The sequence below is a fragment of the Mustela putorius genome, unplaced genomic scaffold (assembly GCF_011764305.1).
Source record: "Mustela putorius furo isolate JIRA1106 unplaced genomic scaffold, ASM1176430v1.1 tig00000721_pilon_pilon_pilon, whole genome shotgun sequence".
Lineage (NCBI taxonomy): Eukaryota > Metazoa > Chordata > Mammalia > Carnivora > Mustelidae > Mustela > Mustela putorius.
The window spans coordinates 5,551,793-5,568,536 of NW_025421456.1; the positions used below are offsets into that span (position 1 = coordinate 5,551,793).

The 16,744-nt window shown below is 35.0% G+C and overlaps 1 protein-coding gene across 1 annotated transcript in view; it reads left to right on the forward strand.

The window, feature by feature from the left end:
• The window catches only part of FAT4 (FAT atypical cadherin 4), a 179,044-nt gene that overhangs the window by 134,962 nt on the left and 27,338 nt on the right, over positions 1 to 16,744 (forward strand). Inside the window, exons 10-11 of the mRNA XM_004747947.3 lie at positions 1,455 to 5,804; positions 16,233 to 16,337. Of these exons, the coding sequence (XP_004748004.2) occupies positions 1,455 to 5,804; positions 16,233 to 16,337 (4,455 nt within the window). The remainder of the gene's footprint in view (positions 1 to 1,454; positions 5,805 to 16,232; positions 16,338 to 16,744) is intronic.

The following is a 16,744-nucleotide window of genomic DNA, read 5'->3' on the forward strand; positions in this document are numbered from 1 at the left end:
CTTATTAATATTTTATTGCAGTTTTGGTGGATGAAGGTTTTATGTTAGTAAGTTTATGAAGACATTAATGAGCACTTTCATATGACAATATGCATTTCTTTTTCTTCATTTAAATTCAGTTTGGTTTTATTAGCTTGTTTATAAATAATGGCAGGCTCTCTTAAGAACTGCACAAATAATCTGCCATTTGTAATATTTGAGATGCATTTCCAAACAGGAAAATATACAAATATAGGTCAAAATTAATTTGATCTGCCTTGCTTTAAAATATTTTTAATTAGAAGGAAAAATAAATGGATCCAGGATTTCTCCTCTCATTGATCTTTGATCTTATATTCACTTGAGAATGTCAAATTGATATCAATTCAAAGTATGAAATGCATAATTTTTTGTGCCAATTTTTTATCAAATGGAAATGTCAGTATCAAAGTCATATATGCTTGATGAAGGACTTTAGCTGAAATGATGCTGGCAGGCATGATTCTAATTACATCTAATGTGTGGTGATGCAATGTAACATCCCCTATAAAGACTGTGTATGTAATGCTGAAGCATCTTTTCCTCATTAGACTTATTATAATTAATCAGAATCACTAACCTTATTAAAAGTCTTTTCACTTTTGTCACAAACTTTACTGTAGGGGTATGAGTACAGGTTTGGAAAAGGTTTCTGAATGAGTATATCAAAAACATGTCCTTATGGCAGTTTTTCTGCATATTCCTGTTATAATCCTCCTGTTACAATCTGTTCTTTTGGCATTCGTCCCAAGCACTAACTTTTGGAATCCAAATTGAGTCCATTCTTCCTCAGTTCTTATTTCATACTACTTTATAATTGTTCTAATTGATTTCTGGATATATATATATATATATATATACATATATATATATATAATCTCCATGTGATAATAACTCACAGATAAAAGAATGCTACTACAAAACAGTGGATATAAAGAATCAAAATAATTTTCTAAAACAAATTAAAAATTTTGTTGATGTGATTACCTATACGACAATTCAAAGATGTTTTAAGACATAACAGAGCCATTATCTTTTCTCATTGGGTAGAAACAGAGCTTTTAATAGACTCCTCTAGTATCATGTTTGTTGGAAGTTGTGTTATATACAGATTTTCCTCCTAGGAACTATAATTCTGAATGATTAGGCATTGCTCTTCCCTGTGCTTCTCTCAAAGGCATACTGAAAAATATTAAATCCAGTAGACCATATGGGTTTTAGTTAGAAAATGGCAGGTCAGTCCCTGAAGACTACCATTAAATAGATTTGACTTCGGAACTTCAGAGATAATATAGGAGTTACTGTTCTCCCCCAGTAATCATGAGAAAGTAAAGTGATATTAGGGAGCAATATAATATTTTGTATACATTAATCTACTAGCAAATGTTTTATTTGGGTTTCGTGTGATTGTAACTGCACACTTCCTCTTTTCATAGGTTCCTTCGTCTTTGCAGTTACAGTCACAGATGCTGATATTGGACCCAATTCTGAACTGCATTATTCTCTTTCGGGTAGAAACTCTGAAAAATTTCACATTGACCCACTGAGAGGAGCCATTATGGCAGCTGGACCACTAAATGGGGCTTCAGAAGTGACATTTTCTGTACATGTAAAAGACAGTGGCTCATTTCCAAAGACAGATTCTACAACAGTGACTGTTAGATTTGTGAACAAGGCAGATTTCCCTAAAGTCAGAGCCAAAGAACAGACTTTCATGTTTCCTGAAAACCAGCCAGTCGGCACTCTTGTCACCACCCTTACGGGGTCCTCCTTGAGAGGAGAACCTTTGTCCTATTATATTGCAAGTGGAAACCTTGGCAATACATTCCAAATCGATCAATTAACAGGGCAGGTATCCATTAGTCAACCTCTGGATTTTGAAAAGATACAAAAATATGTCATATGGATAGAAGCCAGGGATGGAGGCTTCCCTCCTTTATCCTCTTATGAGAAACTTGACTTAACAGTCTTAGATGTCAATGATAATTCCCCGGTTTTTAAGGAAGATCCATTTGTATCTGAAATATTGGAAAATCTTTCTCCTCGCAAAATACTTACTGTTTCAGCAACGGATAAGGACAGTGGACCCAATGGACAGTTAGATTATGAAATTGTTAGTGGTAACAAAGAACACAGTTTCGCTATTAACCATGCCACTGGTGAAATTAGAAGCATTCGGCCATTAGACAGGGAAAAAATATCACAGTATGTGCTTACCATAAAGTCTTCAGACAAAGGCTCCCCTTCTCAGAGTACCTCAGTAAAAGTCATTATTAACATCTTGGATGAAAATGATAATGCCCCTAGGTTTTCTCAGATATTCAGTGCCTATATTCCTGAAAATTCCCCGTTAGGATACACAGTTACACGAGTCACAACTTCTGATGAAGACATTGGTATGAATGCAATCAGTAGATATTCTATAACAGACACAAGTCTTCCATTTACAATTAATCCCAGCACAGGAGATATTGTAATAAGTAGACCTTTAAATAGAGAAGATACGGACCGTTACAGAATCCGAGTTTCTGCACACGATTCTGGGTGGACCGTAAGTACAGATGTGACAATATTTGTGATGGACATCAATGACAATGCTCCAAGATTTAGCAAACCCTCTTACTACTTAGATTGCCCTGAACTTCCTGAAATTGGCTCCAAAGTGACTCAGGTATCTGCAACAGATCCTGATGAGGGATCAAATGGACAAGTGTTTTATTTTATAAAATCTCAGTCAGAGTACTTTAGGATTAATGCCACCACTGGAGAGATTTTCAATAAACAGGTCTTAAAATACCAGAACGTTAGTGGCTTCAGTAATGTGAACATCAACAGACATAGTTTTATAGTGACATCTTCAGATCGAGGTAATCCCTCATTACTTAGTGAGACAACAGTTACCATCAACACAGTGGACAGTAATGACAATGCACCACAATTTCTTAAACCTAAATATTTCACTCCGGTCACCAAAACTGTTAAAGTTGGTACTAAGTTAATCAAAGTTACTGCCGTAGATGACAGAGATTTTGGTGTGAATTCTGAGGTGGAATATTTGATTTCTAGTGGAAATCAGTTTGGAAAATTTAAGTTGGACAATAGTACAGGGTGGATTTCGGTGGCATCTTCGCTCATTTCTGACTTGAATCAAAACTTTCTGATCACTGTCACTGCAAGAGATAAAGGAAACCCTCCACTTTCATCCCAAGCTACTGTTCAAATAATTGTCACCGAGGAAAACTATCATACACCTGAATTCTCTCAAAGTCACATGAGTGCAACCATCCCAGAAAGCCACAGTATCGGGGCCGTAGTCAGAACTGTTTCTGCAAGAGACAGAGACGCAGCCATGAATGGCTTGATTAGGTACAGTATTTCTTCAGGAAATGAAGAAGGCATTTTTGCCATCAATTCCTCCACAGGTGTATTAACACTAGCCAAAGCTCTTGATTATGAGTTATGCCAGAAACATGAAATGACGGTTAGCGCAACAGATGGAGGATGGGTTGCAAGAACTGGTTACTGCAGTGTGACTGTAAATGTGATAGATGTGAACGACAATTCTCCAGTATTCTTTCCTGATGAATACTTCCCTACTGTTTTGGAAAATGCCCCAAGTGGAACAACAGTCATCCACTTAAATGCAACAGATGCTGACTCTGGAACCAACGCAGTGATTGCGTATGCTGTACAGTCATCTGACAGTGACCTGTTTGTCATTGATCCTAACACAGGAGTCATTACCACTCAAGGCTTCTTGGATTTTGAAACCAAACAGAGCTACCATCTTACTGTGAAAGCCTTCAATGTCCCTGATGAGGAAAGGTGCAGTTTTGCCACTGTTAATATACAATTAAAAGGGACGAATGAATATGTGCCTCGCTTTGTTTCCAAACTTTACTATTTTGAAATCTCAGAAGCAGCTCCTAAAGGCACTATTGTTGGAGAAGTGTTTGCCAGTGACCGTGATTTGGGCACTGATGGGGAGGTACACTATTTGATTTTTGGTAACAGCCGAAAGAAGGGTTTCCAGATCAATAAGAAGACTGGACAGATTTATGTTTCTGGACTTCTGGATAGGGAAAGAGAAGAAAGGGTATCTTTGAAGGTGTTGGCCAAGAATTTTGGTAGCATCAGGGGTGCAGATATCGATGAGGTCACTGTAAACATCACTGTGCTTGATGCCAATGACCCACCCATTTTTAGTTTAAATATCTACAGTGTTCAGATCAGTGAAGGAGTCCCCACCGGGACTCATGTGACATTTGTCAGTGCCTTTGACTCAGACTCTGTCCCCAGCTGGAGCAGGTTCTCTTACTTCATTGGATCAGGGAATGAAAACGGTGCCTTTTCCATTAATCCACAGACAGGACAGATCACTGTTACTGCGGAATTAGATAGAGAGACCCTACCTATCTATAATCTCACGGTTTTGGCTGTTGATTCAGGGACCCCTTCAGCTACAGGAAGTGCTTCCCTGCTAGTTACCCTCGAAGATATAAATGATAATGGACCTATGCTGACCATCAGCGAAGGTGAAGTTATGGAAAACAAACGGCCGGGAACTCTGGTGATGACCCTTCAGTCCACTGACCCCGATCTCCCTCCCAATCAAGGTCCCTTTACCTATTACTTGCTGAGCACAGGTCCTGCTACCAATTATTTTAGTCTCAACACTGCTGGAATTCTGAGCACAACCAGAGAGATTGACAGAGAACAGATTGCAGACTTCTATCTGTCTGTGATTACCAGGGATTCTGGTATTCCCCAAATGTCTTCCACAGCAACCGTGCATATCACCGTTATAGACCAAAATGATAATCCTTCCCAGTCTCGGACCGTGGAGATATTTGTTAATTATTATGGCAATTTGTTTCCTGGTGGGATTTTGGGTTCTGTGAAGCCGCAGGATCCGGATGTGCTAGACACCTTCCACTGCTCCCTGACTTCGGGAGTTACAAGCCTGTTCAGTATTCCAAGAGGTACTTGTGATCTAAATTCACAGCCGAGGTCAACAGATGGCACATTTGATCTCACTGTCCTTAGCAATGATGGAGTTCACAGCACAGTCACGAGCGATATCCGAGTTTTCTTTGCTGGATTTTCTAACTCTACAGTGGATAACAGCATCCTACTGCGTCTCAGTGTTCCAACAGTAAAGGACTTCCTGACTAACCACTACCTTCATTTTCTACGCATTGCTGGCTCCCAACTGACAGGCCTAGGGACTGCTGTGCAACTTTATGGTGCATATGAGGAGAACAATAAAACATTTCTTTTAGCAGCCGTGAAGCGGAACAATAATCAGTATGTGAATCCCAGTGGTGTAGCCACCTTCTTTGAAAGCATCAAAGAGCTCCTTCTCCGGCAGAGTGGAGTAAAGGTAGAATCTGTGGACCATGACTCATGTATTCATGGCCCATGCCAGAACGGAGGGAGCTGTATAAGAAGACTGGCTGTGAGCTCTGTATTAAAGAGCCATGAGAGTCTTCCTGTCATCATTGTGGCAAATGAACCTCTGCAGCCTTTCTTATGCAAGTGTCTGCCAGGTTACGCTGGTAGCTGGTGTGAAATAGATATAGACGAATGCCTTCCATCACCTTGCCACAATGGTGGGACCTGTCACAATTTAGTAGGAGGATTTTCCTGCAGCTGCCCAGATGGCTTCACTGGCAGGGCCTGTGAGAGAGATATCAACGAGTGCCTGTCCGGTCCATGCAAGAACGGTGCTGTCTGCCAAAATGTTCCAGGAAGCTTCAGCTGTGTTTGCAAAACTGGATACACAGGTATGATGGTGTTTGGCTCTTTCCCTAAGACTTTAGCTGTGTCAAGTATATCAGAAACCAGTGGATTTTGTCATTTTTTAATGATTTTTTCTAACAACGGGCATAATCGTAGCTCATGTTTCAAACACTCAGTACTGGCCGATGCTGTTGTAGGCCCTTTATCTGTATTTATTTTATTTACTTCTTACCAGAAACCTATGAGATTAGGATAATTATTTTCCAGTTTTTACAGAAAAGAAGCTGAAGCAGAGGGCAGGTAAGTCAGTTTTCTGAGGCAACCCAGATTTGCCACAGCGTCAGGTAATAAGCCTACACAGTTATTTCCAGAGTTTGAGCTCTTCGTCAATCTGGTAAGTGTCTTGTACAAGAGCAAAAAGGGTATAATACCTTCAAATGGGAGTGTTCCAAAGTTTAAAGGACATACTATGTTTAAAGCCTAAGACCCAGACTACTTTATGTCCTAATTAACTGCTAACAATTAGTGCTGTTTGATTCTTCTGTCATCACCACTTTTATGATCTTTTAAGATCATTGTCATCATTATTACTGAAATATGATCCACACTGTCACAACAGAGGAAAAGCAGTGTTTCAAGATTAAAATTAAAACGCCTTGTTATTTCTACTCTCAGGTAAAAAGCATAATAGCCGACTTCTTTGGTAAGCCGCAACAAAACTGAAGCATAATTAACCTTGGCATTTTAGAAGCATAATAAAATATAGGACAGCAAATACCTTTCACTAGTCTTTGGCATCTTAATAAGATATGGTGTGCAAATTACAAATATCTCTATTGGTTTCTACATCTATCATCTATCTACCTATTTACCTATCATCTATCTATCTATCTATCTATCCAAAATCTATTTGTTACCTGATCAGTTGTTGGTACACCTTCAAATGTGTATAAATATTATGCTGTTAATAAGCTTGAGGAGAGAGAAAGTTTCTTCTGTAATTTGTGTGCTCTATAGTATTGGGCCATATATATTAGATTAGATTGTTCTGCAGTCTTTACAAACACAATTTAAAATACCAGTGAGATAGGTAAAACTAGGATGTATTTTTTTTTAATTTGGCAAATAGTTCACAGAATAATACTTCAAAAAGAAGTTTTTATAAGAAAATACATTTGGCAGCATGCCTAGGTGGCTCGGTCGTTTAAGTGTCTGCCTTGGGGTCAAGTCATGATTCCAGGGTGCTGGGATCAAGTTCTGCATTGGACTCCTTGCTCAGAAGGGTGCCTGCTTCACCCTCTGCCTCCTGCTCCCCTGCATGGTATCTCTCTTTCTGACAAATAAATGAAATCTTTTTTTTTTAAAGAATATATATTTAGCTATTTTATTTTTTAAAGATTTCTTTATGTATTTGAGAGAGAGAGCATACCTACATGGTGTGGGGAGGGGCACAAGGAGAGAATCTTCAAGCTGACTCCCAACTGAGTGTGGGGCCCAACCAGAGCTCAGTCAGATGACCCGTGAGATCATGACCTGAGCTGAAACCAAGACTTGGACACTTAACTTCCTGAGACACCCAGGTGCCCCATTATATTTTTAAAAAGGTGCCCATCATGTATATACTTATGATTTCATATTTGAAAAATCAAATTGCTTGATGGTGACATAAAGCAAGTTTGAATAAGTCAAAGCAGAACATACAAGTTTTGCCTACTAATAAAATAATATCCTTGAAATATAAGTGAGGAAGAGGAGCATTAATAACACGTAATGAAAAGAATAAAAGGATTTTATACTATTTGATTTAGCTATAGCTTTTGGGAAGTCATTTAACCTTGCTAACCTTCAATTTCCCCATCTGCAAAATGAAAATAATCATACTTATCTTTTTAAGTTTGTTGTAATAAAATAAGATAATGCTTGTAAAACACCTACCAGAGTGTCCAGCATTCAATAAGCTGCAATGAAATTTAGTAGTATTAGTAGTCATGCTAAGTAGTGGTAATAATATAGGGTGTAGCACAGAGTTTCTACAAAGACAAGAAACCTCATTGGTACAAGGTATGATCTTACCCTAGCTGTATTCTTCGCATCCTGAACAATAGGGCTAGATCCATGTAATCAGTTCAGAATTTCTAGAAAATTATCCTTAGTCTTTCCTGCTCCAACCCCCCAAATTCTTGAGAATTCAGCAATAAAGATTATCTCTTTGTCCATTTTAGTACAATACACTCATTCACACATAGATTTAAAATGAGTTTATACTTAGTCCTAGAGTGAAAAATGTGTGAAGGCATTTGGTAGTAGATAGAGAATAGGGGAGCTACCAATGTGTGAGCAAAGGTCCCATATGCTGATTTCAGCATAGATATTGCTTTGCGATTGGGCATAGAACAAATTCTTCAACATAACGTCCTTCTAGTTTGTTACTTTCTTTGATTTTTTACATTTAAATGTACATTGCGTACTTTTCTAAATGTAGTAATTGAAACTTTTAGGAATTCCCCTCTTTTCCTTATGAAATATACATAACATTTATGAAGTTGCTATTTAAAGCCCTGCTTAAAGTTCTTTACATCATAGACACTATTATTCATTTAGTAATTCATTTAGTTCTTCTCAAAATTCAATGAAACTGTATTATTATTATTAAGGCACAAAATATTGTGTCTCTGATGGGTTAAAAGAGATTAAATAACCTGCCTCCAGTATGGCACAAAAAGTGGTCTAAATAGGTTTTCACTGTGAGCTTGGCTCTAGAGCCTCTTTTTATATGTATGTGATTCTTCCTCACACATTGGTTTATATTTGCTATGGAGTATTCTGGCAAGCCCATGATATCTTTTAAGAACTTTTGTCCACTATCCTACTGGATATGCACAAAAAGCATATGAGATAGTATATTGGTATGAGATTAGTCAAGAACTGAAATTACTTCCAGACTTCCAGGTAAGAAGGTACTTAATGCTAAGAAATAGCTTGCAAAATCTTTAAACTGACTAAGAATGAAGTTTGGGAAAGTTCACCAATAACCTCAGCAATAAGAACACTGTAGGTATTTCAAGAAACCACTGCCAATCATCTTGTCTACCTGCAGTCCTGCAATGAGCGAGTTCCAGAACAGTCCCTGCTTTGTCTTCACTCTTCAAATGTCATTCAGCTCTCACCCACTGGCAGAATCTAAGCCTGAGCCCTCCTGGAAAAGATAGTTTTGTCACTTCCAGGTTGTGCAATACAGGATAAAAATGATGCTGAGCATCAAGAGATAATATCTGGCATAGAAAGAATGTAGAAAATTCAGCTTACATTCTGTGACTCTAGAGTCAGAGCTGCCAAACAAAGATCATAGATTGTAACCTCTTTCTGTTAGGAAAGTTACCGGAAGTTACAAAATTAAGTTGAAATTACTATGGTAATTTTACATACTGCCCCTCTTCAGAGCTCATTTTAGTCTTCATTCGCACAGCTGATCAAGAATGATGTAAACAAACAAAGTTGAATGATTAATACAAATCTATTTTTTGAATTCATGTAATTCATAGTTTTAAATTCTATGTGCATAGTCCATCCAGTAAAACTAGCAGATAATTCAAGTCTGATAGTTTTATTTCTTCATTTTGTTTTATAGGAAACAATATAACAAAAAGCATAGTGACAAAATCTTAATCCATACTGAATGTATTGTTCGAATGTCTTTATCTGTTTAATGTTCTTTGTAAAGGTAATCCCTGAAGAATCATTTTGAGTTAGTCCTTCCAGGTGGTCTTTACCAGCTAACCTCACTCAGGGAAGATGGAGTAAATGCATCAAGACATATTAAAGTGGCTAATCAGAGCTAATGAACCATAAAACAAAACTCTTACTTAAGCATACATGTACCTTATAGAATGAAGTTTTTAAAATATTCAGTCTAGTTAAGTTTACTTTTATTAATGCTAATTAAGTGCTAATGCTTTAGTAAAGCTTTACCCAAGCCCTATATATACTGAAATGTGTTTTGGACATCAGAACTATTTCCAATCACCTATGTTCTATTTATCTTTTTGAACTTTTACCTGTACTTTTTCAAGGATATTTAAAGTCTGTAGCATTACAAACGGGAACTGTGAGATTTTCTTAACTTTATGTTTTAAATAATCCTTAGATATTACCCCATAACACAAACACACAACCACCACTACCACCACTGTGTGTGTCACATAAAGTTAGAAACTGCTCGAAAGATTGGAAGAGTGAGTGGCTTATGCACTGATGAAAACCAAAAATTTTATCCTAAGAATCCTGCAGGGAGTGATTGTTAGCTGAACAGAGATTTTAGTGTGAACATCCTGTAAGAGCATAAGTACAAAAATGAATATTACAGAACTACAATAAAAAGATATGAAGGGATATAGTTATTACTACATTGCCACCAGTATATTCCTGAAATATGAATTTATCATATACATTTTTAAAATTTTATTTTAAGTTGGTAACCATAGGATCACATAATACATGTGAAATAAGGAGTTTTTTAAATGAGTGAGTGATTTAGAAAGGACGAATTTTGTTTGTATAACTTGTGTTTCTGATCTCTTCTTCTTAGTTACTGGAAAAATAACAAAAAGGAAATTGAAAAAAAAAATACTGACACTTCACATTCAGTAACAATCACTTTATGTTTCATTATTAAAAAACTGTTCTATAATTTAATTTTGTATCATAAATGGAGCTTTGATTCACTGTAATACAGCATGTTAGAAAGAATGAATTGATTTAATATAGTATAGAGCATATGAAAAATTACTTTCAAGATTTTCACAAGGTTTAATAATACCAGAAATTACATTATTGTCAACATACCTTAGTAAATCAAAAGAAAATATCTTTCATATTATTCATGCCTCAGAAGTTCAGGGGATTCTGGAGAAAATTAGCAACTTAATAACTACAAATCCAGTATTTCTTTTCCAATACAAATGACATTTCTTGCACTTAATAGAACACTAATTAGAAAGCACAATTGTAGTCAGTAACCAATTATCATTTGTCTTCCTGCTCCAGGTATCCACTGCTTGTAGCACAATCCTGCATTAAGTCATTCAGAGGAATAGATGGTGCTGTAAAATGCGGCATGTAGATAGAGCTTATTTTCAAATCTGGGTCTCTCCTAACAGAGTTAGTTCATAGCCCCTTTAACCTTTCCCATCCACTTTCACACATCTGGATGCATTTTAGGTGTGTCTTTTGGAGTAATGCCAGTGTTTATTACCATATGGAGAAGTTTTCCTATGGTCTCAAGTAAGACCTGATATTTCAGGAGAGGATGATATTTGTCCATTCATCACTTTTATGACATTTGACAGTATAAATAAGAATTTTTTTCCAGACATATAAAGTTATATACAGGGTGTGCATAGTAATTTTACTGAGAAACTTGGCAAGCATTTGCTTTTGTGAAGATGGGAGTCGTAACTGAGTCATTCTTTTAAAATCACAAGTTGTATGTGAATGTTGTCCGTGATCATGTGATCAGAACATCATAGAATATAAACAAAATCTAGTGAATAGATGGGAAACGAAATTTTCTGTGAAATACAAAAGAGTGGCTCATTTCTTATATGCATTGCTTTTCTTTAAAATATAATTTTCAATTTATGAAAGTATTAATAAGAGGCTTCCATGAGCTTAAATTCTTTTTTTTCTGCAGAAAACAAACATATTTGTAAGCTTATGATGGATTGTATGTCATTATACATCATCATCTGTAGTATCATTGAAATTGTATTTGTACATGTTTTAAAATACAAAAGGAAAACAGTTTTTTTTCCCTTTTGTTTTTCTTACTATCTCCTCTTAAACATGATATTTGCTTTCTTTTGCTGTAAAAAACATAATACTATTCGATTAGGATCTTTAGATGAGCTATCTTCATAGTTCTTTGCACAATAATAGGAAACATAAGCAGTGTGAAGAAACTACTTTCTACTAAAATAATAAAAAAGTTTGTAAGCATAAATATTCAGAATAAATAACATATATGTTAGGAAATCATATTCATTAATAATATAATCAACTTAGATATAAATTGAACTTTGATAGTTTCAGTCTCCCTTCTATCTATGTATAAATACAATAGATCCAAAAATAGTCATTGTTGTGATCCAGTATATGTAATATATTCTAAGAATTATATGTAATATTATCTAAGAAATCATCGTATTCTCATAGGTGTTCAAATTTAACAGGTGAGAATAAATTTAGCTCTGCTTTACATAATCAGCATTAAAATGCTCTCTTGGAATGAACGGAATTCAAATGTACAGCCTTGCTGCCAAGACCACTGGTGATCACAACAGATTCAGTTTATGAACTCAGCATACCTTCTGCCCCAAACATGAAGATAATATGCTAAATTTCTTTTGTAAACTTAAACTATAACCTTCGAAAGTCTGTGGATACCCTGGCCTCCTGTGATCCGTTCATTTTCTTTTTCAGTAGTTCCCATTCTCCAAGTTCTAAGAGCCTATACTTCTCGAAGCACACTTCCTTCCATCTATGATAAAAAATTTATATCAACACATTAATTGATGAATATCAGAGCAATGAGACCAGTTTATTCTTGTAAACAGCTGCTATTACAACATATCTTAATAGAACATGGCTTTTTGTGTTCCAAACATACGGTTGCATTTCGTTGTGCAAGCCCTATCAGTATACTTGCAAGCCTCAAGACTCTGACAAAATTGTTAATTGACTTACAGTATTAAGTTAATGACCTAATTTTGCCTTCATGGTGCACCAACAGATCAGATTTTTTTGTAGTAGAAGCATGTTTGAGTAATTCAAACTGCTGCATTCTCTGATAAACATTATGCCATTAACATGAGACTTTAAGTAGAAAGATATGTGGAGAACAATACAGAATTTGCTGCTGACTTCTTACAGGATAATAGAGCATGAACTTTCCAAATCCTAGAAATTTGCATTTCAAGGCTGTCCTTTAATTCTTTGTAAAATTATGACATCTTTCCTTCATATAAAACAGTCTTTTTAATAGTAACTTAAATTACAAGACTGGATTTTCAAACTGTGTCTTTGAATCTGGTATGGCAACCTCTTTGATATTCACTAATTAAAAAAATATACTCATCAAATGGAATACCGAAACCAAATCTTTGAGTGGTAAATAATTTATATACTCTAACACCAGCATATAAATATACCTAATTTTCTCAAACCCAACAATAAATTGATTTATTTAACTCCTAGCAGAGTCATTTTTTTTTTTTTTACAATTTTTTATATCTACCTTCTAGAGAAAAGTGAGAAAATAAAGCCCTGGCTTAAGTTAAAATGCAAAATGGAAGGTTGATTTTTTTTTCTCTCACTAATGTCTATTTATATTGATGTATACTGGAAGAATCAGATTCCATTGAGAATTTATTTTAATTTTCGAAAATTCATTCTCAAGCTAACATTTTCTTAGTCTGTAGCTTCTTCTGCCATTTCCATAGTTTTATGTTTTAATATCCAAGAAAGTCTTACTTAATTTGGGTTTCTTTCCATCCTTAATTTTCGACTAACTGAAACAGCCTATAGTCTATATTTACATTAAACACAGATGCCTATGTTAAATTCTAATTTTGAAAGAGTATGATAACCAATTTATACAAATTACACTAAACTTCCACCTAATGTTCTTTTGTTGTTATTATTATTTAAAACAAAATTTTAAAAGGCAGTCTTTTCAACAGAATTCAAAAGAAGATATATTTGAGATTTATGGTATCAAAGGCTTGTGATTTTATACACATATATTTTTTTCTTAGCGAACATATATGTCCAAATATTTGCATGACTTTTCATGACAGTGCTCCCTGAATTGGTTACTCTCTGTTCCCTGTTTCAGTCTTCCAAAAGTAAAGTTGTAATTTTGCAGCCTGCTAACTTGTTTTCATAATATTAGACTAACCACTTATAAAGTATATTAATCTATGTCCAGCTGATCCTTGAACAACACAGGTTTGACCTATGCAGGTCCAGTTATATGTATATATTTTTGATAAATACAGTGCTACAGATGTATTTTCTCTTCCTTATCATTTTCTTAATAGCATTTCATTTTCTCTAGCTTACCTTATTGTAAGAAGACAGTATTTAATACATATAGCATACAAAATATGTGTTAATCAACTATTTATGTTGTTGGTAAGGGTTCTGGTCAAAGAAGGCTATTTGTAGTTAACTCTGGGGGAGTCAAAAGTTATATTTGGATTTTCAACTACTGGGGTTGGCTTCTTTAAAAACTCAGCATTGTTCAAGGACAACTGTACTCAATACATGCTACTTTTAATATAATTCTAAAAGAAATTTTCAAAATAGAAAAATGAAACATTACTTAGTCCAATAGCACATGTGAATGCTCTTATAGTGGAAAAAAAAATGCAAGGACTGGATGTGACTTTCTTGATAGCAAATAAGTTACTAAAAGTACAGCCAATAGGTCTTATTTATTCTCCATTGAGCAATACTAGTACTAATGAAAAAACTCCATTTCTCTAGAGGGATCTGTCAGAAATCGAGCTGGAAAACAACATAGGAGAGAGTCCTATGACAGAGCTTCTCTCTGGTGTGATATTGTACAGGCTTATAGTAAAGTTGTTCTTCCTGTTTCTCAAATGTAACTCATTGCTACAGTACTTAAAACCTAATTTCTGTGCCTCTAGATTGGTAACTTGTTTATTTTCGTTATTTCCCCCTAGAATGGAAAGGTATTCTAAATATGTTACCATTTTGCCTTGTAAGGAAGTTCCCAATTTTATTTATAAAGAAAAAAATGTTGTTTATGACACTGTAATGTAGAGAAACATGTTTAGTTAACAGTGTCATGGGGTCTGACTCACGCTTATAATTTTAAACTAGAACAACTGTGGCTACATAATCAAGCCACAAAAACAGAACTGAATTAAACAAAACTTTGACTATATTTTAAGCATAGTAATCATGATGAAATGGATTATCTATGCTCAATATTAAGTCTAGTTGTGCACATAAAACTTACATGTTTTCATAAGATATTTAATAAAAGCATTAGTGCAATCATGCTAAGAAATAGAAAATAGCTTTACAGAAACAAACTATTTAATTAAACAATTAACCCCCATATCAATTAATAGAAATAAACAAAGAACTCTATAATGTCTCATTGTTTCTGGGATTTGGAAAACTAGAAAGTATTCGAACAAATAAATTATTGAAATAATCTAAAATTTATAGAAAAGTGGCATTAGAACACATTTAGATTTACATTAAAAAATTACCACCACCACCACCGCGGAAACAAATAGGACTGGCCATTTACTCTACATTGGCCTACCTAGAGGTTGGCTATTCAGTTACAGCTTTGCAAAGCCTGGATATGGGAGCAGACCTACACTGGCCTGTGCCATAATTTTATAATTTCTTTGGAAAAATATTAGCCTTCAAAAGACTTTTCTTCATCTATGAAATGTAAATGTTTTCTGTTGCTTGGATTAATCTCGCCCACCGGAATGGAAATGCAATGTTCTGACACTTACCTGGTGTGTGTGTGTGTGTGTGTGTGTGTGTGTGTGTGTGTTGACTGCCATACCCTATCTTCTAGCCTTCCTGGCCAGTAATAGGCACTCAGTCAATATTAGTTGACTCAACTTGAGATGACCTATGAGGATATTTTATAAACTGAAAAATATGCTGGTTAGGTATTAATGTTAATGTTTTAGGAAAAAGACAAGGTATACGTAACCTGTAGCCAAGAATAAATATTAAGAATTGGAAATACATGATGTGTTTTCTGATTTCTTACTCTGTTTTATAACAGATATGTGTCAGTGAAGTGATATTTCTTGAAAGTGAAAGTATTTTAGTTTGACAGGCTAAATGAAGCCTTTGCTTACCTTCAAAAAATCCGAGTTGAGGAAATCTCTACAGTGAGAATTTTACTGTAAAATTTCAAATCTCATTATAGAATTGAAAAGGGAAGTAACATTGACAAGAGAAAATAAATTCAGTGAAAACATTTAAATATGTTCACCATTTGTGATTTTCCTGAAAATAGTACTTCTTTCCAAGATGTAAATTTCCTAACTATTTCATGTAAATTATGTAAATTATTTCCTAACTATTCTAATGCACATCTTTACAATAGGATAACTAAATAAGATTTTGAACTGAGAGGTATTCCAATTTTCTCATGTCAAGGGAAATATTCTTACATTTCTGTTCTCCAAGATATGATCTCTCAGAACAGATTTTTAAAAATTTTTTATTTTTTAAATTTGTTTTCAGTGTACCAGAATTCATTGTTTATGCACCACACCCAGTGCTCCTCCATGCAATATGTGCCCTCCATAATACCCACCACCAGGCTCACTCTTTTACATATGGTTATGAAGTAATGGTATTAATATGTTTATGCATAAGATTTTTTTAACGAGTTTGATACTTTTCAGGTAAAATGTGTGAATCTTCCGTCAACTACTGTGAATGTAACCCCTGCTTTAATGGTGGTTCCTGCCAAAGTGGTGTGGAGTCATACTATTGTCATTGTCCATTTGGTGAGTACAGTTTAGATGTTGATACAAAATACCAATCTGTTTTGGCTCCTGGTTTAGCAATTCGATTTTATCGTGGCCATGAGTGATTAAGAAAATATTAGTTGTTTTACACAGGAGGTTTTAGCAAAATGAAATTACAAATGTTTAATATTGTTTAAAAAGTTTACTACAGAAATGCCATTGAATGCCATTGAATATATTGCTTCAGTTACTACTAGAGAAGTAATGAACTCAAGATAATTGAATTTGATATTGTCTCCTCTGGACATTTCCCCTCAAATATTTATGGATGACTTCTTTTTAGCCTGGAACCTATCAAAGAAAAAAATCTTTTAAGCATTATCTGACATCACTCTCTATTTAAAATCTTTAAGGATAATTAACCAAAGTGTTTTCTGTTTTGTTTT